This window comes from Chiloscyllium plagiosum, unplaced genomic scaffold (assembly GCF_037043375.1).
Source record: "Chiloscyllium plagiosum isolate Xiang-an unplaced genomic scaffold, Cpla_swu_hap1 HiC_scaffold_35, whole genome shotgun sequence".
Lineage (NCBI taxonomy): Eukaryota > Metazoa > Chordata > Chondrichthyes > Orectolobiformes > Hemiscylliidae > Chiloscyllium > Chiloscyllium plagiosum.
In genome coordinates, this window is record NW_028270173.1 from 4,222,497 (window position 1) to 4,245,087 (window position 22,591).

General features: G+C 61.2%; 1 protein-coding gene across 3 annotated transcripts in view; it reads right to left on the bottom strand.

Annotated features, from left to right (window-relative positions):
* Positions 1-1,600: 1,600 nt before the first annotated feature.
* Positions 1,601-22,591, bottom strand: part of vps52 (VPS52 subunit of GARP complex) — a 79,559-nt gene continuing 58,568 nt past the window's right edge. For 2 of the 3 annotated variants that reach the window (XM_087979123.1, XM_087979125.1), the window contains exons 17-20: positions 4,172-4,237; positions 3,854-3,965; positions 2,483-2,601; positions 1,601-2,190 (exon numbers count right to left, since the gene is read on the bottom strand). In XM_087979123.1, coding sequence (XP_087835249.1) covers positions 2,044-2,190; positions 2,483-2,601; positions 3,854-3,965; positions 4,172-4,237 — 444 coding nt within the window. In that variant the 3' untranslated portion in view covers positions 1,601-2,043. The remainder of the gene's footprint in view (positions 2,191-2,482; positions 2,602-3,853; positions 3,966-4,171; positions 4,238-22,591) is intronic. The other variant, XM_087979124.1, reaches the window with a different exon arrangement.

Here is a 22,591-nt window from a genome sequence, read left to right on the forward strand (position 1 = left end):
GAGGGGATGTTTGGTGAGTTTCTGCAGGGTACCTTGTAGATGGTACACACTGCTGTTACTGAGCGTCGGGGGGTGGAGGGAGGAGATGTTTGGGGATGTGGTGCCAATCAAGCGGGGGCTGCTTTGTCCCTGGATGGTGTTGAGCTTCTTGAGTGTTGTTGGGGCTGTCCCCATCCGGGGCAAGTGGGGAGTATTTCCTCACTGTCCTGCTTTGTAGATGGTGGGACAGGCTTTTGGGGGAGGGGGTGGGGGGGGGGGGGGGGGCGGTGGGGGTAGTCCGGAGGGGGGTTACTTGTTGCACTATTCCCAGCCTGCTCTATGTTTATTTGTCTTTTCCATTTCAGTTTCCAGTCAATAGCACCTCGAGGCTGCCAACAGTGGGGGACTGAGTGATGGTAACACCATTGAATGTAAAGGGGGAGTTGGTTAGATCCTCCTTTATTGGTGATGGTCTTAGACTGGCAGGCCTGTGGTCTGAATGTTACTGTCCCATAGTGTCCAGGGATGTACAGGTTAGGGTGGATTGGCCATGGGAAATTGTCCCATAGTGTCCCAGGGATGTGTAGGTTAGGGTGGATTGGCCATGGGAAATTGTCCCATAGTGCCCAGGGATGTGTAGGTTAGGGTGGATTGGCCATGGGAAATTGTCCCATAATGCCCAGGGATGTGCAGGTTAGGGCGGGTTGGCCATGGGAAATTGTCCCATAGTGTCCAGGGATGTGTAGGTTAGGGTGGATTGGCCATGGGAAATTGTCCCATAATGCCCAGGGATGTGTAGGTTAGGGTGGATTGGCCATGGGAAATTGTCCCATAGTGCCCAGGGATGTGTAGGTTAGGGTGGATTGGCCATGGGAAATTGTCCCATAGTGCCCAGGGATGTGCAGGTTAGGGTGGATTGGCCATGGGAAATTGTCCCATAGTGCCCAGGGATGTGCAGGTTAGGGTGGATTGGCCATGGGAAATTGTCCCATAGTGCCCAGGGATGTGTAGGTTAGGGTGGATTGGCCATGGGAAATTGTCCCATAGTGCCCAGGGATGTGCAGGTTAGGGTGGATTGGCCATGGGAAATTGTCCCATAGTGCCCAGGGATGTGCAGGTTAGGGTGGATTGGCCATGGGAAATTGTCCCATAGTGCCCAGGGATGTGCAGGTTAGGGTGGATTGGCCATGGGAAATTGTCCCATAGTGCCCAGGGATGTGCAGGTTAGGGTGGATTGGCCATGGGAAATTGTCCCATAGTGCCCAGGGATGTGCAGGTTAGGGTGGATTGGCCATGGGAAATTGTCCCATAGCGCCCAGGGATGGGAAGGTTAGGGTGGATTGGTCATGGGAAATTGTCCCATAGCGCCCAGGGATGGGAAGGTCAGGGTGAGTTAGCCACAGGAAATGCAGAATTGCAGGGATTGGGTAGGGGGATAGGTGTGGGGGAGAGGGTGTATTGGGTCTGGGATTTGCTGGGGGCTCTGAAGTCCTGGATTTAAACACAGTGTGGAGGGTTATTGGGCAGCTGGTGAATGTACACAAGAGACTAGCCCCTTCCACAATCTCCCTCCATTGGAGATGGTCAACAATATACACTGAGCACACCAACACCAACACCATTCAGATCCAATGCTTTAATGCCCTGCTTTAGCTCAATGTCACATTCCCTCAAACAATTCAGCAAATGGTGCTCCCTTCCCACAAAGATTGAGCCCCACCTTTGCCCTGAATTAACCCGAGTCCCCACTTGCCCCCACCTCGTTCATCTCGAGACACTAAGGTTCCAGTTTTGGCGGGAGCGGGGACACGCAGCAATTTAAAATCACTGAGCTCGATCAAGTGGAGCAACTGCAGGTTCAGATCAAACACCAGTCACAGCTGGCAACAGGGTCAGCTTGGTCCCAGAGCAACATCACCGCTCCCTCCTCGGTACGGACTGTCCCTCCCCACTGCAGAGAGAGGGGGAGAGAGAGGGGGAGAGAGAGGGAGAGGCAGAGAAGGACAGGGACAGAGGGGGACAGAGGGGGACAGAGGGGGAGCTGGTTGTTCAGAAGCTGGTTGTTCAGAAGCTGGGTTTGTGTTTCTTCACCTCGACCATGAGGTGGTGGATGTTGATGAGATCGGAGCGTACAGGGAGGTTTTTGAACGGAGGCTGAGACAGGACCTTGTGGAATCGATGGTAGTACTGGATCAGCTGGGTTAGAGCACCCTGAAAGTTACAAGGTAAACAGAGTGAGTTTGTGATCAATGTGACCTTTACACTCCAGTGTACTGGATACCAGTCACTGCCTACAGAGAGACACACACTGGTACTGTCTGAGACACACACACTCCCCCCTCAGGGGTCTCTCACAGCTGGACATCAACAGACAGACAGAGAGAGAGAGAGACACCTGAATAAGTCCGCTAGCTCACTCTCCCCCCACGCAGTCACACAGAATGAAACCTCCCCCCCACCCCCACCCCAGAGGGGAAAGCACACAGGCAGATCCCAGCTGTACCTGGATGATTCCTGTCCCATTCTTGAAGTTGGTGAAAGACCTCATAACATCTTGACTGAGATTCTCGACAGATTGCTTCCAGGTCCCAGCAAACCCTCGTACCAGTTGCACCACTCTGCCTGGCAAGGAGAGGGCAAAGACAGACAGAGAGAGAGAGACAGACACACACCGAGAGAGAGACAGAGAGAGAGAGACAGAGGGAGAGAGAGAGAGAGAGAGAGAGAGAGAGACACACACACAAAGAGAGAGAGAGAGAGAGAGACACAGAGAGCAGTGTTACTGTACATATTAGTCACAGGCACATATCTCCATGGAGCAGGGAGTGAGAGTGTGCTGAATACCCTCCTGCCCCAGTTTCTGCAGGGACATCACACATGCCTCTCCCTGTAACATTCCCTGACCAGTGTGTTAATGTTTGGAATAGGCACGAACTGTCCCCTGTAGCAAATCAGGAGATGTTCTGGTAAAACTATTGAGAAATTCACCCCTGTCCTCAGAACCAAGTTAAACATCGATATGCTGTCCAGGCCAGCCAGTCTCTCACGCCTTGATCAGGTCCCTCCAGTACACGTACAGGAGAGAATCAGGCTGTTCGGTCCATCCAGGCTGCCCCACCCTTCCATCTGGATTGTTCTGTTCCCCAATGCCATTCCCCTGCCTGCTCTCTGTAACCCCCGAACCCCGAATCTCCCTATCCCTGCCGGAAACACACTCAATGAGCTGGCGTCCCCAACCCTCTGCGGTGAGGAGTCCCACAGAGTCCCCACCCTCCGGCTGAAGTCCCCCCTCCTCAGCTCAGTTCAAGAGGGTCAGCTCTTCACCCAGAGGCCGTGCCCTCAAATCCTAGTCTCTTCTACTGGAGAAAACATCATCTCCATGCCCACTCTGCCCAGGCATCTTTCAATCAGATCACCCCCACCCCCCCCCACACCATCCTTGAAACTCAGCTGAGAACAGAGCCAGGGTCCTGAACTGCTCCTCACATAACGAGCCCCTCATCCCTGGCATCATTCTTTCTAATCCTTCCTCTGGACCTCCTCGAAGGCCAGCAGGTAGGAGGCCCAAACTCCCGCCGCCTTCTCCGCTCTGGGGAAAACCCCCCCAAGGGTATCCAGCCTCTCTCCCCATCGCTGAGACGCTCCACCCCAGGGCCACGTCCTGGTGAACCATCTCTGCACCCCGTTCCAGCGCAATCCCATCCTCCTGATAGCGCGGAGACCGGAACGCCAGCTGTGGTCCCACCCAGGTCTGACAGAACGTCCGTGCTCCGTGTGAGTGGACCCGTCCAGCCAGCAGGGATAGTGTTCCCTGGGAGCTGGGAGCTCCAGGCTGTGTACTGGGAGGCTGGCAGAGCTACAGATGTGACCTCACCTTCCTCAGCTTTCAGCTTGTCCATCTGCCCCTTCTCAATGAGAAGCTCGGCCTCCTTAACAAAGGAGATCATCCCACCGAACGGAGGGGACAAGATCTCTTCAATAAACTCCTGTGGAGGAACAGACACATCTCAACAAATCGCAGTCCCCAGTCCAACCACATCCGCTCGACGTTCGTGGTCAACATCGCACACCCCCCCCACCCAACAAACATCACCCCTGGGGGGAGCGGTCTCCCCAACGTCAATGTGCCCTACTGCCCTCGGTATCCCAACCTGCTGCCGGGAGCAGGGAATTATCCAAAACCATCACTGACCTGGGTCCTGGCAGCGAGCAGTTGTTGGAAGCTCTCCACCTCCTTACTGTCGTCAGCCGCTCGCTCCTGAAAAGAGGAAACGGGATCAGGGTGAGAAACGGGACACAGCACAGCCGTCCGGGAGAGAGGGCGGGAACGCAACGGGATCGCAGCCGTCCGGGAGAGAGGGCGGGAACGGAACGGGATCGCAGCCGTCCGGGAGAGAGGGCGGGAACGGAACGGGATCGCAGCCGTCCGGGAGAGAGGGCGGGAACGGAACGGGATCGCAGCCGTCCGGGAGAGAGGGCGGGAATGCAACGGGATCACAGCCGTCCGGGAGAGAGGGCGGGAACGGGATCGCAGCCGTCCGGGAGAGAGGGCGGGAATGCAACGGGATCACAGCCGTCCGGGAGAGAGGGCGGGAACGGGATCGCAGCCGTCCGGGAGAGAGGGCGGGAACGCAACGGGATCGCAGCCGTCCGGGAGAGAGGGCGGGAACGGAACGGGATCGCAGCCGTCCGGGAGAGAGGGCGGGAACGGAACGGGATCGCAGCCGCCCGGGAGAGAGGGCGGGAATGCAACGGGATCACAGCCGCCCGGGAGAGAGGGCGGGAACGGGATCGCAGCCGTCCGGGAGAGAGGGCGGGAATGCAACGGGATCGCAGCCGTCCGGGAGAGAGGGCGGGAACGGGATCGCAGCCGTCCGGGAGAGAGGGCGGGAACGGAACGGGATCGCAGCCGTCCGGGAGAGAGGGCGAGAACGGAACGGGATCGCAGCCGTCCGGGAGAGAGGGCGGGAACGGAACGGGATCGCAGCCGTCCGGGAGAGAGGGCGGGAACGGAACGGGATCGCAGCCGTCCGGGAGAGGGGGCGGGAACGGAACGGGATCGCAGCCGTCCGGGAGAGGGGGCGGGAACGGAACGGGATCGCAGCCGTCCGGGAGAGAGGGCGGGAACGGAACGGGATCGCAGCCGTCCGGGAGAGAGGGCGGGAACAGAACGGGATCGCAGCCGACCGGGAGAGAGGGCGGGAACGGAACGGGATCACAGCCGACCGGGAGAGAGGGCGGGAACGGAACGGAACGGGATCGCAGCCGTCCGGGAGAGAGGGCGGGAACGGAACGGGATCGCAGCCGACCGGGAGAGAGGGCGGGAACGGAACGGGATCACAGCCGACCGGGAGAGAGGGCGGAAACGGAACGGAACGGGATCGCAGCCGTCCGGGAAAGGGGGGGTGGAAATATCTGACACCACCCCTTCCCAGCATCACTGACCGTACCACTCAGTCCCCTGTTCCTGCCCAGTCATTCAGCCCCATCACTGACCGTCCCACTCAGTCCCCTGTTCCTGCCCAGTCATTCAGCCCCATCACTGACCGTCCCACTCAGTCCCCTGTACCTGCCCCATCACTGACCGACCCACTCAGTCCCCTGTTCCTGCCCCATCACTGACCATCCCACTCAGTCCCCTGTTCCTGCCCCATCACTGACCATCCCACTCATGTCCCCTGTTCCTGCCCCATCACTGACCGACCCACTCAGTCCCCTGTTCCTGCCCCATCACTGACCGTCCCACTCATTCCCCTTTTCCTGCCCTGTCATTCAGCCCCATCACTGACCATCCCACTCAGTCCCCTGTTCCTGTCCCGTCATTCAGCCCCATCACTGACCGTCCCACTCAGTCCCCTGTTCCTGCCCCATCACTGACCGTCCCACTCAGTCCCCTGTTCCTGCCCTGTCATTCAGCCCCATCACTGACCGTCCCACTCAGTCCCCTGTTCCTGTCCCGTCATTCAGCCCCATCACTGACCGTCCCACTCAGTCCCCTGTTCCTGCCCCATCACTGACCGTCCCACTCAGTCCCCTGTTCCTGCCCTGTCATTCAGCCCCATCACTGACCGTCCCACTCAGTCCCCTGTTCCTGTCCCGTCATTCAGCCCCATCACTGACCGTCCCACTCAGTCCCCTGTTCCTGCCCAGTCATTCAGCCCCATCACTGACCGACCCACTCAGTCCCCTGTTCCTGCCCCATCACTGACCGTCCCACTCAGTCCCCTGTTCCTGCCCCATCACTGACCGTCCCACTCAGTCCCCTGTTCCTGCCCCATCACTGACCGTCCCACTCAGTCCCCTGTTCCTGCCCCATCACTGACCGTCCCACTCAGTCCCCTGTTCCTGCCCCATCACTGACCGTCCCACTCAGTCCCCTGTTCCTGCCCCATCACTGACCGACCCACTCAGTCCCCTGTTCCTGCCCCATCACTGACCGTCCCACTCAGTCCCCTGTTCCTGCCCAGTCATTCAGCCCCATCACTGACCGTCCCACTCAGTCCCCTGTTCCTGCCCCATCACTGACCGACCCACTCAGTCCCCTGTTCCTGCCCCATCACTGACCGTCCCACTCAGTCCCCTGTTCCTGCCCAGTCATTCAGCCCCATCACTTACCGTCCCACTCAGTCCCCTGTTCATGCCCAGTCATTCAGCCCCATCACTGACCGTCCCACTCAGTCCCCTGTTCCTGCCCCATCACTGACCGTCCCACTCAGTCCCCTTTTCCTGCCCCATCGCTGACCGTCCCACTCAGTCCCCTGTTCCGGTCCCGTCACTGACCGTCCCACTCAGTCCCCTCTTCCTGTCCCGTCATTCAGCCCCATCACTGACCGACCCACTCAGTCCCCTGTTCCTGCCCCGTCATTCAGCCCCATCACTGACCGTCCCACTCAGTCCCCTGTTCCTGCCCCATCACTGACCGTCCCACTCAGTCCCCTGTTCCTGCCCCATCACTGACCGACCCACTCAGTCCCCTGTTCCTGCCCCATCACTGACCGACCCACTCAGTCCCCTGTTCCTGCCCCATCACTGACCGTCCCACTCAGTCCCCTGTTCCTGCCCTGTCATTCAGCCCCATCACTGACCGTCGCACTCAGTCCCCTGTTCCTGCCCCATCACTGACCGTCCCACTCAGTCCCCTGTTCCTGCCCCATCACTGACCGTCCCACTCAGTCCCCTGTTCCTGCCCCATCACTGACCGTCCCACTCAGTCCCCTGTTCCTGCCCTGTCATTCAGCCCCATCACTGACCGACCCACTCAGTCCCCTGTTCCTGCCCCATCACTGACCGTCTCACTCAGTCCCCTGTTCCTGCCCCATCACTGACCATCCCACTCAGTCCCCTGTTCCTGCCCTGTCATTCAGCCCCATCACTGACCGTCCCACTCAGTCCCCTGTTCCTGCCCCATCACTGACCGTCCCACTCAGTCCCCTGTTCCTGCCCCATCACTGACCGTCCCACTCAGTCCCCTGTTCCTGCCCCATCACTGACCGTCCCACTCAGTCCCCTGTTCCTGCCCCATCACTGACCGTCCCACTCAGTCCCCTGTTCCTGCCCCATCACTGACCGACCCACTCAGTCCCCTGTTCCTGCCCCATCACTGACCGTCCCACTCAGTCCCCTGTTCCTGCCCTGTCAGTCAGCCCCATCACTGACCGACCCACTCAGTCCCCTGTTCCTGCCCCCTCACTGACCGTCCCACTCAGTCCCCTGTTCCTGCCCCGTCACTGACCGTCCCACTCAGTCCCCTGTTCCTGCCCCATCACTGACCGTCCCACTCAGTCCCCTGTTCCTGCCCCATCACTGACCGTCTCACTCAGTCCCCTGTTCCTGCTCCGTCATTCAGCCCCATCACTGACCGTCCCACTCAGTCCCCTGTTCCTGCTCCGTCATTCAGCCCCATCACTGACCGTCCCACTCAGTCCCCTGTTCCTGCCCCATCACTGACCGTCCCACCCAGTCCCCTGTTCCTGCCCCATCACTGACCGTCTCACTCAGTCCCCTGTTCCTGCCCCATCACTGACCGTCTCACTCAGTCCCCTGTTCCTGCCCCATCACTGACCGACCCACTCAGTCCCCTGTTCCTGCCCCATCACTGACCGTCCCACTCAGTCCCCTGTTCCTGTCCCGTCATTCAGCCCCATCACTGACCGTCCCACTCAGTCCCCTGTTCCTGCCCCGTCATTCAGCCCCATCACTGACCGTCCCACTCAGTCCCCTGTTCCTGTCCCGTCATTCAGCCCCATCACTGACCGTCCCACTCAGTCCCCTGTTCCTGCTCCGTCATTCAGCCCCATCACTGACCGACCCACTCAGTCCCCTGTTCCTGCCCCATCACTGACCGACCCACTCAGTCCCCTGTTCCTGCCCCATCACTGACCGTCCCACTCAGTCCCCTGTCCCTGCCCCATCACTAACCATCCCACTCAGTCCCCTGTTCCTGCCCCATCACTGACCATCCCACTCATTCCCCTGTTCCTGTCCCGTCATTCAGCCCCATCACTGACCGACCCACTCAGTCCCCTGTTCCTGCCCCGTCATTCTGCCCCATCACTGACCGACCCACTCAGTCCCCTGTTCCTGCCCCGTCATTCTGCCCCATCACTGACCGTCCCACTCAGTCCCCTGTTCCTGTCCCGTCATTCAGCCCCATCACTGACTATCCCACTCAGTCCCCTGTTCCTGTCACGTCATTCAGCCCCATCACTGACCGTCCCACTCAGTCCCCTGTTCCTGCCCCATCACTGACCGTCCCACTCAGTCCCCTGTTCCTGCCCCCTCACTGACCATCCCACTCAGTCCCCTGTTCCTGCCCCATCACTGAACGTCCCACTCAGTGCCCTGTTCCTGCTCCGTCATTCAGCCCCATCACTGACCGTCCCAATCAGTCCCCTGTTCCTGTCCTGTCATTCAGCCCCATCACTGACCGTCCCACTCAGTCCCCTGATCCTGCCCCCACTGACCGACCCACTCAGTGCCCTGTTCCTGCCCCATCACTGACCGTCCCACTCAGTCCCCTGTTCCTGCACCATCACTGAACGTCCCACTCAGTCCCCTGTTCCTGCCCCCTCACTGACCGTCCCACTCAGTCCCCTGTTCCTGCCCCATCACTGACCGTCCCACTCAGTCCCCTGTTCCTGCCCCATCACTGAACGTCCCACTCAGTCCCCTGTTCCTGCACCATCACTGACCGTCCCACTCACTCCCCTGTTCCTGCCCCGTCATTCAGCCCCATCACTGACCGTCCCACTCAGTCCCCTGTTCCTGCCCCGTCATTCAGCCCCATCACTGACCATCCCACTCAGTCCCCTGTTCCTGCCCCATCACTGACCGTCCCATTCAGTCCCCTGTTCCTGCACCATCACTGACCGTCCCACTCAGTCCCCTGCTCCTGCCCCATCACTGACCGTCCCACTCAGTCCCCTGTTCCTGCGCCATCACTGACCGACCCACTCAGTCCCCTGTTCCTGCCCCATCACTGACCGTCCCACTCAGTCCCCTGTTCCTGCCCCATCACTGACCGACCCACTCAGTCCCCTGTTCCTGCCCCATCACTGACCGTCCCACTCAGTCCCCTGTTCCTGCCCCATCACTGACCATCCCACTCAGTCCCCTGCTCCTGCCCCATCACTGGCCGTCCCACTCAGTCCCCTGTTCCTGCCCCATCACTGACCGACCCACTCAGTCCCCTGTTCCTGCCCCATCACTGACCGTCCCACTCAGTCCCCTGTTCCTGCCCCATCACTGACCGACCCACTCAGTCCCCTGTTCCTGCCCCATCACTGACCGACCCACTCAGTCCCCTGTTCCTGCCCCATCACTGACCGACCCACTCAGTCCCCTGTTCCTGCCCGGTCATTCAGCCGCATCACTGACCGACCCACTCAGTCCCCTGTTCCTGCCCGGTCATTCAGCCCCATCACTGACCGTCCCACTCAGTCCCCTGTTCCTGATCCGTCATTCAGCCCCATCACTGACCGACCCACTCAGTCCCCTGTTCCTGCCCCCTCACTGACCGTCCCACTCAGTCCCATGTTCCTGCCCATTCACTGACCGTCCCACTCAGTCCCCTGTTCCTGCCCCATCACTGACCGTCCCACTCAGTCCCCTGTTCCTGCCCCATCACTGACCGTCCCACTCAGTCCCCTGTTCCTGCCCCATCACTGACCGACCCACTCAGTCCCCTGTTCCTGCCCCATCACTGACCGTCCCACTCAGTCCCCTGTTCCTGCCCTGTCAGTCAGCCCCATCACTGACCGACCCACTCAGTCCCCTGTTCCTGCCCCCTCACTGACCGTCCCACTCAGTCCCCTGTTCCTGCCCCGTCACTGACCGTCCCACTCAGTCCCCTGTTCCTGCCCCATCACTGACCGTCCCACTCAGTCCCCTGTTCCTGCCCCATCACTGACCGTCTCACTCAGTCCCCTGTTCCTGCTCCGTCATTCAGCCCCATCACTGACCGTCCCACTCAGTCCCCTGTTCCTGCTCCGTCATTCAGCCCCATCACTGACCGTCCCACTCAGTCCCCTGTTCCTGCCCCATCACTGACCGTCCCACCCAGTCCCCTGTTCCTGCCCCATCACTGACCGTCTCACTCAGTCCCCTGTTCCTGCCCCATCACTGACCGTCTCACTCAGTCCCCTGTTCCTGCCCCATCACTGACCGACCCACTCAGTCCCCTGTTCCTGCCCCATCACTGACCGTCCCACTCAGTCCCCTGTTCCTGTCCCGTCATTCAGCCCCATCACTGACCGTCCCACTCAGTCCCCTGTTCCTGCCCCGTCATTCAGCCCCATCACTGACCGTCCCACTCAGTCCCCTGTTCCTGTCCCGTCATTCAGCCCCATCACTGACCGTCCCACTCAGTCCCCTGTTCCTGCTCCGTCATTCAGCCCCATCACTGACCGACCCACTCAGTCCCCTGTTCCTGCCCCATCACTGACCGTCCCACTCAGTCCCCTGTCCCTGCCCCATCACTAACCATCCCACTCAGTCCCCTGTTCCTGCCCCATCACTGACCATCCCACTCATTCCCCTGTTCCTGTCCCGTCATTCAGCCCCATCACTGACCGACCCACTCAGTCCCCTGTTCCTGCCCCGTCATTCTGCCCCATCACTGACCGACCCACTCAGTCCCCTGTTCCTGCCCCGTCATTCTGCCCCATCACTGACCGTCCCACTCAGTCCCCTGTTCCTGTCCCGTCATTCAGCCCCATCACTGACTATCCCACTCAGTCCCCTGTTCCTGTCACGTCATTCAGCCCCATCACTGACCGTCCCACTCAGTCCCCTGTTCCTGCCCCATCACTGACCGTCCCACTCAGTCCCCTGTTCCTGCCCCCTCACTGACCATCCCACTCAGTCCCCTGTTCCTGCCCCATCACTGAACGTCCCACTCAGTGCCCTGTTCCTGCTCCGTCATTCAGCCCCATCACTGACCGTCCCACTCAGTCCCCTGTTCCTGTCCTGTCATTCAGCCCCATCACTGACCGTCCCACTCAGTCCCCTGATCCTGCCCCATCACTGACCGACCCACTCAGTCCCCTGTTCCTGCCCCATCACTGAACGTCCCACTCAGTCCCCTGTTCCTGCCCCCTCACTGACCGTCCCACTCAGTCCCCTGTTCCTGCCCCATCACTGACCGTCCCACTCAGTCCCCTGTTCCTGCCCCATCACTGAACGTCCCACTCAGTCCCCTGTTCCTGCACCATCACTGACCGTCCCACTCAGTCCCCTGTTCCTGCCCCGTCATTCAACCCCATCACTGACCGTCCCACTCAGTCCCCTGTTCCTGCCCCGTCATTCAGCCCCATCACTGACCATCCCACTCAGTCCCCTGTTCCTGCCCCATCACTGACCGTCCCACTCAGTCCCCTGTTCCTGCCCCATCACTGACCATCCCACTCAGTCCCCTGTTCCTGCCCCGTCATTCAGCCCCATCACTGACCGTCCCACTCAGTCCCCTGTTCCTGCCCCGTCATTCAGCCCCATCACTGACCGTCCCACTCAGTCCCCTGTTCCTGCCCCATCATGACCGTCCCACTCAGTCCCCTGTTCCTGCCCCATCACTGACCGTCCCACTCAGTCCCCTGTTCCTGCCCCGTCATTCAGCCCCATCACTGACCGTCCCACTCAGTCCCCTGTTCCTGCCCCATCACTGACCGACCCACTCAGTCCCCTGTTCCTGCCCCATCACTGACCATCCCACTCAGTCCCCTGTTCCTGCCCCGTCATTCAGCCCCATCACTGACCGTCCCACTCAGTCCCCTGTTCCTGCCCCGTCATTCAGCCCCGTCACTGACCGTCCCACTCAGTCCCCTGTTCCTGCCCCATCACTGACCATCCCACTCAGTCCCCTGTTCCTGCCCCATCACTGACCGTCCCACTCAGTCCCCTGTTCCTGCCCCCTCACTGACTGTCCCACTCAGTCCCCTGTTCCTGCCCCGTCATTCAGCCCCATCACTGACCGTCCCACTTAGTGCCCTGTTCCTGCCCCATCACTGACCATCCCACTCAGTCCCCTGTTCCTGCCCCATCACTGACCGTCCCACTCAGTCCCCTGTTCCTGCCCCCTCACTGACTGTCCCACTCAGTCCCCTGTTCCTGCCCCGTCATTCAGCCCCATCACTGACCGTCCCACTTAGTGCCCTGTTCCTGCCCCATCACTGACCGACCCACTCAGTCCCCTGTTCCTGCCCCATCACTGACCGTCCCACTCAGTCCCCTGTTCCTGCCCCGTCACTGACCGTCCCACTCAGTCCCCTGTTCCTGCCCCATCACTGACCGTCCCACTCAGTCCCCTGTTCCTGCCCCGTCATTCAGCCCCATCACTGACCGTCCCACTCAGTGCCCTGTTCCTGCCCCCTCACTGACCATCCCACTCAGTCCCCTGTTCCTGCCCCTTCACTGACCGTCCCACTCAGTGCCCTGTTCCTGTCCCATCACTGACCGTCCCACTCAGTGCCCTGTTCCTGCCCCCTCACTGACCATCCCACTCAGTCCCCTGTTCCTGCCCCATCACTGACCGTCCCACTCAGTGCCCTGTTCCTGCCCCATCACTGACCGTCCCACTCAGTCCCCTGTTCCTGCCCCGTCATTCAGCCCCCTCACTGACCATCCCACTCAGTCCCCTGTTCCTGCCCCCTCACTGACCGTCCCACTCAGTCCCCTGTTCCTGCCCCGTCATTCAGCCCCCTCACTGACCAATCCACTCAGTCCCCTGTTCCTGCACCATCACTGACCGTCCCACTCAGTCCCCTGTTCCTGCCCCGTCATTCAGCCCCATCACTGACCGTCCCACTCAGTCCCCTGTTCCTGCCCCGTCATTCAGCCCCATCACTGACCATCCCACTCAGTCCCCTGTTCCTGCCCCATCACTGACCGTCCCACTCAGTCCCCTGTTCCTGCCCCATCACTGACCATCCCACTCAGTCCCCTGTTCCTGCCCCGTCATTCAGCCCCATCACTGACCGTCCCACTCAGTCCCCTGTTCCTGCCCCGTCATTCAGCCCCATCACTGACCGTCCCACTCAGTCCCCTGTTCCTGCCCCGTCATTCAGCCCCATCACTGACCGTCCCACTCAGTCCCCTGTTCCTGCCCCATCACTGACCGTCCCACTCAGTGCCCTGTTCCTGCCCCATCACTGACCGTCCCACTCAGTCCCCTGTTCCTGCCCCATCACTGACCGTCCCACTCAGTCCCCTGTTCCTGCCCCGTCATTCAGCCCCATCACTGACCGTCCCACTCAGTCCCCTGTTCCTGCCCCATCACTGACCGACCCACTCAGTCCCCTGTTCCTGCCCCATCACTGACCATCCCACTCAGTCCCCGTTCCTGCCCCGTCATTCAGCCCCATCACTGACCGTCCCACTCAGTCCCCTGTTCCTGCCCCGTCATTCAGCCACGTCACTGACCGTCCCACTCAGTCCCCTGTTCCTGCCCCATCACTGACCATCCTACTCAGTCCCCTGTTCCTGCCCCATCACTGACCGTCCCACTCAGTCCCCTGTTCCTGCCCCCTCACTGACTGTCCCACTCAGTCCCCTGTTCCTGCCCCGTCATTCAGCCCCATCACTGACCGTCCCACTCAGTGCCCTGTTCCTGCCCCATCACTGACCGACCCACTCAGTCCCCTGTTCCTGCCCCATCACTGACCGTCCCACTCAGTCCCCTGTTCCTGCCCCGTCACTGACCGTCCCACTCAGTCCCCTGTTCCTGCCCCATCACTGACCGTCCCACTCAGTCCCCTGTTCCTGCCCCGTCATTCAGCCCCATCACTGACCGTCCCACTCAGTGCCCTGTTCCTGCCCCCTCACTGACCATCCCACTCAGTCCCCTGTTCCTGCCCCTTCACTGACCGTCCCACTCAGTGCCCTGTTCCTGCCCCATCACTGACCGTCCCACTCAGTGCCCTGTTCCTGCCCCCTCACTGACCATCCCACTCAGTCCCCTGTTCCTGCCCCATCACTGACCGTCCCACTCAGTGCCCTGTTCCTGCCCCATCACTGACCGTCCCACTCAGTCCCCTGTTCCTGCCCCGTCATTCAGCCCCCTCACTGACCATCCCACTCAGTCCCCTGTTCCTGCCCCCTCACTGACCGTCCCACTCAGTCCCCTGTTCCTGCCCCGTCATTCAGCCCCCTCACTGACCAATCCACTCAGTCCCCTGTTCCTGCCCCATCACTGACCGTCCCACTCAGTCCCCTGTTCCTGCCCCGTCATTCAGCCCCCTCACTGACCATCCCACTCAGTCCCCTGTTCCTGCCCCATCACTGACCGTCCCACTCAGTCCCCTGTTCCTGCCCCATCACTGACCGTCCCACTCAGTGCCCTGTTCCTGCCCCCTCACTGACCATCCCACTCAGTCCCCTGTTCCTGCCCCATCACTGACCGTCCCACTCAGTGCCCTGTTCCTGCCCCCTCACTGACCATCCCACTCAGTCCCCTGTTCCTGCCCCATCACTGACCGTCCCACTCAGTCCCCTGTTCCTGCCCCGTCATTCAGCCCCCTCACTGACCATCCCACTCAGTCCCCTGTTCCTGCCCCATCACTGACCGTCCCACTCAGTCCCCTGTTCCTGCCCCATCACTGACCGACCCACTCAGTCCCCTGTTCCTGCCCCATCACTGACCGTCCCACTCAGTCCCCTGTTCCTGCCCTGTCAGTCAGCCCCATCACTGACCGACCCACTCAGTCCCCTGTTCCTGCCCCCTCACTGACCGTCCCACTCAGTCCCCTGTTCCTGCCCCGTCACTGACCGTCCCACTCAGTCCCCTGTTCCTGCCCCATCACTGACCGTCCCACTCAGTCCCCTGTTCCTGCCCCATCACTGACCGTCTCACTCAGTCCCCTGTTCCTGCTCCGTCATTCAGCCCCATCACTGACCGTCCCACTCAGTCCCCTGTTCCTGCTCCGTCATTCAGCCCCATCACTGACCGTCCCACTCAGTCCCCTGTTCCTGCCCCATCACTGACCGTCCCACCCAGTCCCCTGTTCCTGCCCCATCACTGACCGTCTCACTCAGTCCCCTGTTCCTGCCCCATCACTGACCGTCTCACTCAGTCCCCTGTTCCTGCCCCATCACTGACCGACCCACTCAGTCCCCTGTTCCTGCCCCATCACTGACCGTCCCACTCAGTCCCCTGTTCCTGTCCCGTCATTCAGCCCCATCACTGACCGTCCCACTCAGTCCCCTGTTCCTGCCCCGTCATTCAGCCCCATCACTGACCGTCCCACTCAGTCCCCTGTTCCTGTCCCGTCATTCAGCCCCATCACTGACCGTCCCACTCAGTCCCCTGTTCCTGCTCCGTCATTCAGCCCCATCACTGACCGACCCACTCAGTCCCCTGTTCCTGCCCCATCACTGACCGACCCACTCAGTCCCCTGTTCCTGCCCCATCACTGACCGTCCCACTCAGTCCCCTGTCCCTGCCCCATCACTAACCATCCCACTCAGTCCCCTGTTCCTGCCCCATCACTGACCATCCCACTCATTCCCCTGTTCCTGTCCCGTCATTCAGCCCCATCACTGACCGACCCACTCAGTCCCCTGTTCCTGCCCCGTCATTCTGCCCCATCACTGACCGACCCACTCAGTCCCCTGTTCCTGCCCCGTCATTCTGCCCCATCACTGACCGTCCCACTCAGTCCCCTGTTCCTGTCCCGTCATTCAGCCCCATCACTGACTATCCCACTCAGTCCCCTGTTCCTGTCACGTCATTCAGCCCCATCACTGACCGTCCCACTCAGTCCCCTGTTCCTGCCCCATCACTGACCGTCCCACTCAGTCCCCTGTTCCTGCCCCCTCACTGACCATCCCACTCAGCCCCCTGTTCCTGCCCCATCACTGAACGTCCCACTCAGTGCCCTGTTCCTGCTCCGTCATTCAGCCCCATCACTGACCGTCCCACTCAGTCCCCTGTTCCTGTCCTGTCATTCAGCCCCATCACTGACCGTCCCACTCAGTCCCCTGATCCTGCCCCCACTGACCGACCCACTCAGTGCCCTGTTCCTGCCCCATCACTGACCGACCCACTCAGTCCCCTGTTCCTGCCCCATCACTGAACGTCCCACTCAGTCCCCTGTTCCTGCCCCCTCACTGACCGTCCCACTCAGTCCCCTGTTCCTGCCCCATCACTGACCGTCCCACTCAGTCCCCTGTTCCTGCCCCATCACTGAACGTCCCACTCAGTCCCCTGTTCCTGCACCATCACTGACCGTCCCACTCAGTCCCCTGTTCCTGCCCCGTCATTCAGCCCCATCACTGACCGTCCCACTCAGTCCCCTGTTCCTGCCCCGTCATTCAGCCCCATCACTGACCATCCCACTCAGTCCCCTGTTCCTGCCCCATCACTGACCGTCCCACTCAGTCCCCTGTTCCTGCCCCATCACTGACCATCCCACTCAGTCCCCTGTTCCTGCCCCGTCATTCAGCCCCATCACTGACCGTCCCACTCAGTCCCCTGTTCCTGCCCCGTCATTCAGCCCCATCACTGACCGTCCCACTCAGTCCCCTGTTCCTGCCCCGTCATTCAGCCCCATCACTGACCGTCCCACTCAGTCCCCTGTTCCTGCCCCCTCACTGACCGTCCCACTCAGTCCCATGTTCCTGCCCATTCACTGACCGTCCCACTCAGTCCCCTGTTCCTGCCCCATCACTGACCGTCCCACTCAGTCCCCTGTTCCTGCCCCATCACTGACCGTCCCACTCAGTCCCCTGTTCCTGCCCCATCACTGACCGACCCACTCAGTCCCCTGTTCCTGCCCCATCACTGACCGTCCCACTCAGTCCCCTGTTCCTGCCCTGTCAGTCAGCCCCATCACTGACCGACCCACTCAGTCCCCTGTTCCTGCCCCCTCACTGACCGTCCCACTCAGTCCCCTGTTCCTGCCCCGTCACTGACCGTCCCACTCAGTCCCCTGTTCCTGCCCCATCACTGACCGTCCCACTCAGTCCCCTGTTCCTGCCCCATCACTGACCGTCTCACTCAGTCCCCTGTTCCTGCTCCGTCATTCAGCCCCATCACTGACCGTCCCACTCAGTCCCCTGTTCCTGCTCCGTCATTCAGCCCCATCACTGACCGTCCCACTCAGTCCCCTGTTCCTGCCCCATCACTGACCGTCCCACCCAGTCCCCTGTTCCTGCCCCATCACTGACCGTCTCACTCAGTCCCCTGTTCCTGCCCCATCACTGACCGTCTCACTCAGTCCCCTGTTCCTGCCCCATCACTGACCGACCCACTCAGTCCCCTGTTCCTGCCCCATCACTGACCGTCCCACTCAGTCCCCTGTTCCTGTCCCGTCATTCAGCCCCATCACTGACCGTCCCACTCAGTCCCCTGTTCCTGCCCCGTCATTCAGCCCCATCACTGACCGTCCCACTCAGTCCCCTGTTCCTGTCCCGTCATTCAGCCCCATCACTGACCGTCCCACTCAGTCCCCTGTTCCTGCTCCGTCATTCAGCCCCATCACTGACCGACCCACTCAGTCCCCTGTTCCTGCCCCATCACTGACCGTCCCACTCAGTCCCCTGTCCCTGCCCCATCACTAACCATCCCACTCAGTCCCCTGTTCCTGCCCCATCACTGACCATCCCACTCATTCCCCTGTTCCTGTCCCGTCATTCAGCCCCATCACTGACCGACCCACTCAGTCCCCTGTTCCTGCCCCGTCATTCTGCCCCATCACTGACCGACCCACTCAGTCCCCTGTTCCTGCCCCGTCATTCTGCCCCATCACTGACCGTCCCACTCAGTCCCCTGTTCCTGTCCCGTCATTCAGCCCCATCACTGACTATCCCACTCAGTCCCCTGTTCCTGTCACGTCATTCAGCCCCATCACTGACCGTCCCACTCAGTCCCCTGTTCCTGCCCCATCACTGACCGTCCCACTCAGTCCCCTGTTCCTGCCCCCTCACTGACCATCCCACTCAGTCCCCTGTTCCTGCCCCATCACTGAACGTCCCACTCAGTGCCCTGTTCCTGCTCCGTCATTCAGCCCCATCACTGACCGTCCCACTCAGTCCCCTGTTCCTGTCCTGTCATTCAGCCCCATCACTGACCGTCCCACTCAGTCCCCTGATCCTGCCCCCACTGACCGACCCACTCAGTGCCCTGTTCCTGCCCCATCACTGACCGACCCACTCAGTCCCCTGTTCCTGCCCCATCACTGAACGTCCCACTCAGTCCCCTGTTCCTGCCCCCTCACTGACCGTCCCACTCAGTCCCCTGTTCCTGCCCCATCACTGACCGTCCCACTCAGTCCCCTGTTCCTGCCCCATCACTGAACGTCCCACTCAGTCCCCTGTTCCTGCACCATCACTGACCGTCCCACTCAGTCCCCTGTTCCTGCCCCGTCATTCAACCCCATCACTGACCGTCCCACTCAGTCCCCTGTTCCTGCCCCGTCATTCAGCCCCATCACTGACCATCCCACTCAGTCCCCTGTTCCTGCCCCATCACTGACCGTCCCACTCAGTCCCCTGTTCCTGCCCCATCACTGACCATCCCACTCAGTCCCCTGTTCCTGCCCCGTCATTCAGCCCCATCACTGACCGTCCCACTCAGTCCCCTGTTCCTGCCCCGTCATTCAGCCCCATCACTGACCGTCCCACTCAGTCCCCTGTTCCTGCCCCATCATGACCGTCCCACTCAGTCCCCTGTTCCTGCCCCATCACTGACCGTCCCACTCAGTCCCCTGTTCCTGCCCCGTCATTCAGCCCCATCACTGACCGTCCCACTCAGTCCCCTGTTCCTGCCCCATCACTGACCGACCCACTCAGTCCCCTGTTCCTGCCCCATCACTGACCATCCCACTCAGTCCCCTGTTCCTGCCCCGTCATTCAGCCCCATCACTGACCGTCCCACTCAGTCCCCTGTTCCTGCCCCGTCATTCAGCCCCGTCACTGACCGTCCCACTCAGTCCCCTGTTCCTGCCCCATCACTGACCATCCCACTCAGTCCCCTGTTCCTGCCCCATCACTGACCGTCCCACTCAGTCCCCTGTTCCTGCCCCCTCACTGACTGTCCCACTCAGTCCCCTGTTCCTGCCCCGTCATTCAGCCCCATCACTGACCGTCCCACTTAGTGCCCTGTTCCTGCCCCATCACTGACCATCCCACTCAGTCCCCTGTTCCTGCCCCATCACTGACCGTCCCACTCAGTCCCCTGTTCCTGCCCCCTCACTGACTGTCCCACTCAGTCCCCTGTTCCTGCCCCGTCATTCAGCCCCATCACTGACCGTCCCACTTAGTGCCCTGTTCCTGCCCCATCACTGACCGACCCACTCAGTCCCCTGTTCCTGCCCCATCACTGACCGTCCCACTCAGTCCCCTGTTCCTGCCCCGTCACTGACCGTCCCACTCAGTCCCCTGTTCCTGCCCCATCACTGACCGTCCCACTCAGTCCCCTGTTCCTGCCCCGTCATTCAGCCCCATCACTGACCGTCCCACTCAGTGCCCTGTTCCTGCCCCCTCACTGACCATCCCACTCAGTCCCCTGTTCCTGCCCCTTCACTGACCGTCCCACTCAGTGCCCTGTTCCTGTCCCATCACTGACCGTCCCACTCAGTGCCCTGTTCCTGCCCCCTCACTGACCATCCCACTCAGTCCCCTGTTCCTGCCCCATCACTGACCGTCCCACTCAGTGCCCTGTTCCTGCCCCATCACTGACCGTCCCACTCAGTCCCCTGTTCCTGCCCCGTCATTCAGCCCCCTCACTGACCATCCCACTCAGTCCCCTGTTCCTGCCCCCTCACTGACCGTCCCACTCAGTCCCCTGTTCCTGCCCCGTCATTCAGCCCCCTCACTGACCAATCCACTCAGTCCCCTGTTCCTGCACCATCACTGACCGTCCCACTCAGTCCCCTGTTCCTGCCCCGTCATTCAGCCCCATCACTGACCGTCCCACTCAGTCCCCTGTTCCTGCCCCGTCATTCAGCCCCATCACTGACCATCCCACTCAGTCCCCTGTTCCTGCCCCATCACTGACCGTCCCACTCAGTCCCCTGTTCCTGCCCCATCACTGACCATCCCACTCAGTCCCCTGTTCCTGCCCCGTCATTCAGCCCCATCACTGACCGTCCCACTCAGTCCCCTGTTCCTGCCCCGTCATTCAGCCCCATCACTGACCGTCCCACTCAGTCCCCTGTTCCTGCCCCGTCATTCAGCCCCATCACTGACCGTCCCACTCAGTCCCCTGTTCCTGCCCCATCACTGACCGTCCCACTCAGTGCCCTGTTCCTGCCCCATCACTGACCGTCCCACTCAGTCCCCTGTTCCTGCCCCATCACTGACCGTCCCACTCAGTCCCCTGTTCCTGCCCCGTCATTCAGCCCCATCACTGACCGTCCCACTCAGTCCCCTGTTCCTGCCCCATCACTGACCGACCCACTCAGTCCCCTGTTCCTGCCCCATCACTGACCATCCCACTCAGTCCCCGTTCCTGCCCCGTCATTCAGCCCCATCACTGACCGTCCCACTCAGTCCCCTGTTCCTGCCCCGTCATTCAGCCACGTCACTGACCGTCCCACTCAGTCCCCTGTTCCTGCCCCATCACTGACCATCCTACTCAGTCCCCTGTTCCTGCCCCATCACTGACCGTCCCACTCAGTCCCCTGTTCCTGCCCCCTCACTGACTGTCCCACTCAGTCCCCTGTTCCTGCCCCGTCATTCAGCCCCATCACTGACCGTCCCACTCAGTGCCCTGTTCCTGCCCCATCACTGACCGACCCACTCAGTCCCCTGTTCCTGCCCCATCACTGACCGTCCCACTCAGTCCCCTGTTCCTGCCCCGTCACTGACCGTCCCACTCAGTCCCCTGTTCCTGCCCCATCACTGACCGTCCCACTCAGTCCCCTGTTCCTGCCCCGTCATTCAGCCCCATCACTGACCGTCCCACTCAGTGCCCTGTTCCTGCCCCCTCACTGACCATCCCACTCAGTCCCCTGTTCCTGCCCCTTCACTGACCGTCCCACTCAGTGCCCTGTTCCTGCCCCATCACTGACCGTCCCACTCAGTGCCCTGTTCCTGCCCCCTCACTGACCATCCCACTCAGTCCCCTGTTCCTGCCCCATCACTGACCGTCCCACTCAGTGCCCTGTTCCTGCCCCATCACTGACCGTCCCACTCAGTCCCCTGTTCCTGCCCCGTCATTCAGCCCCCTCACTGACCATCCCACTCAGTCCCCTGTTCCTGCCCCCTCACTGACCGTCCCACTCAGTCCCCTGTTCCTGCCCCGTCATTCAGCCCCCTCACTGACCAATCCACTCAGTCCCCTGTTCCTGCCCCATCACTGACCGTCCCACTCAGTCCCCTGTTCCTGCCCCGTCATTCAGCCCCCTCACTGACCATCCCACTCAGTCCCCTGTTCCTGCCCCATCACTGACCGTCCCACTCAGTCCCCTGTTCCTGCCCCATCACTGACCGTCCCACTCAGTGCCCTGTTCCTGCCCCCTCACTGACCATCCCACTCAGTCCCCTGTTCCTGCCCCATCACTGACCGTCCCACTCAGTGCCCTGTTCCTGCCCCCTCACTGACCATCCCACTCAGTCCCCTGTTCCTGCCCCATCACTGACCGTCCCACTCAGTCCCCTGTTCCTGCCCCGTCATTCAGCCCCCTCACTGACCATCCCACTCAGTCCCCTGTTCCTGCCCCATCACTGACCGTCCCACTCAGTCCCCTGTTCCTGCCCCATCACTGACCGACCCACTCAGTCCCCTGTTCCTGCCCCATCACTGACCGTCCCACTCAGTCCCCTGTTCCTGCCCTGTCAGTCAGCCCCATCACTGACCGACCCACTCAGTCCCCTGTTCCTGCCCCCTCACTGACCGTCCCACTCAGTCCCCTGTTCCTGCCCCGTCACTGACCGTCCCACTCAGTCCCCTGTTCCTGCCCCATCACTGACCGTCCCACTCAGTCCCCTGTTCCTGCCCCATCACTGACCGTCTCACTCAGTCCCCTGTTCCTGCTCCGTCATTCAGCCCCATCACTGACCGTCCCACTCAGTCCCCTGTTCCTGCTCCGTCATTCAGCCCCATCACTGACCGTCCCACTCAGTCCCCTGTTCCTGCCCCATCACTGACCGTCCCACCCAGTCCCCTGTTCCTGCCCCA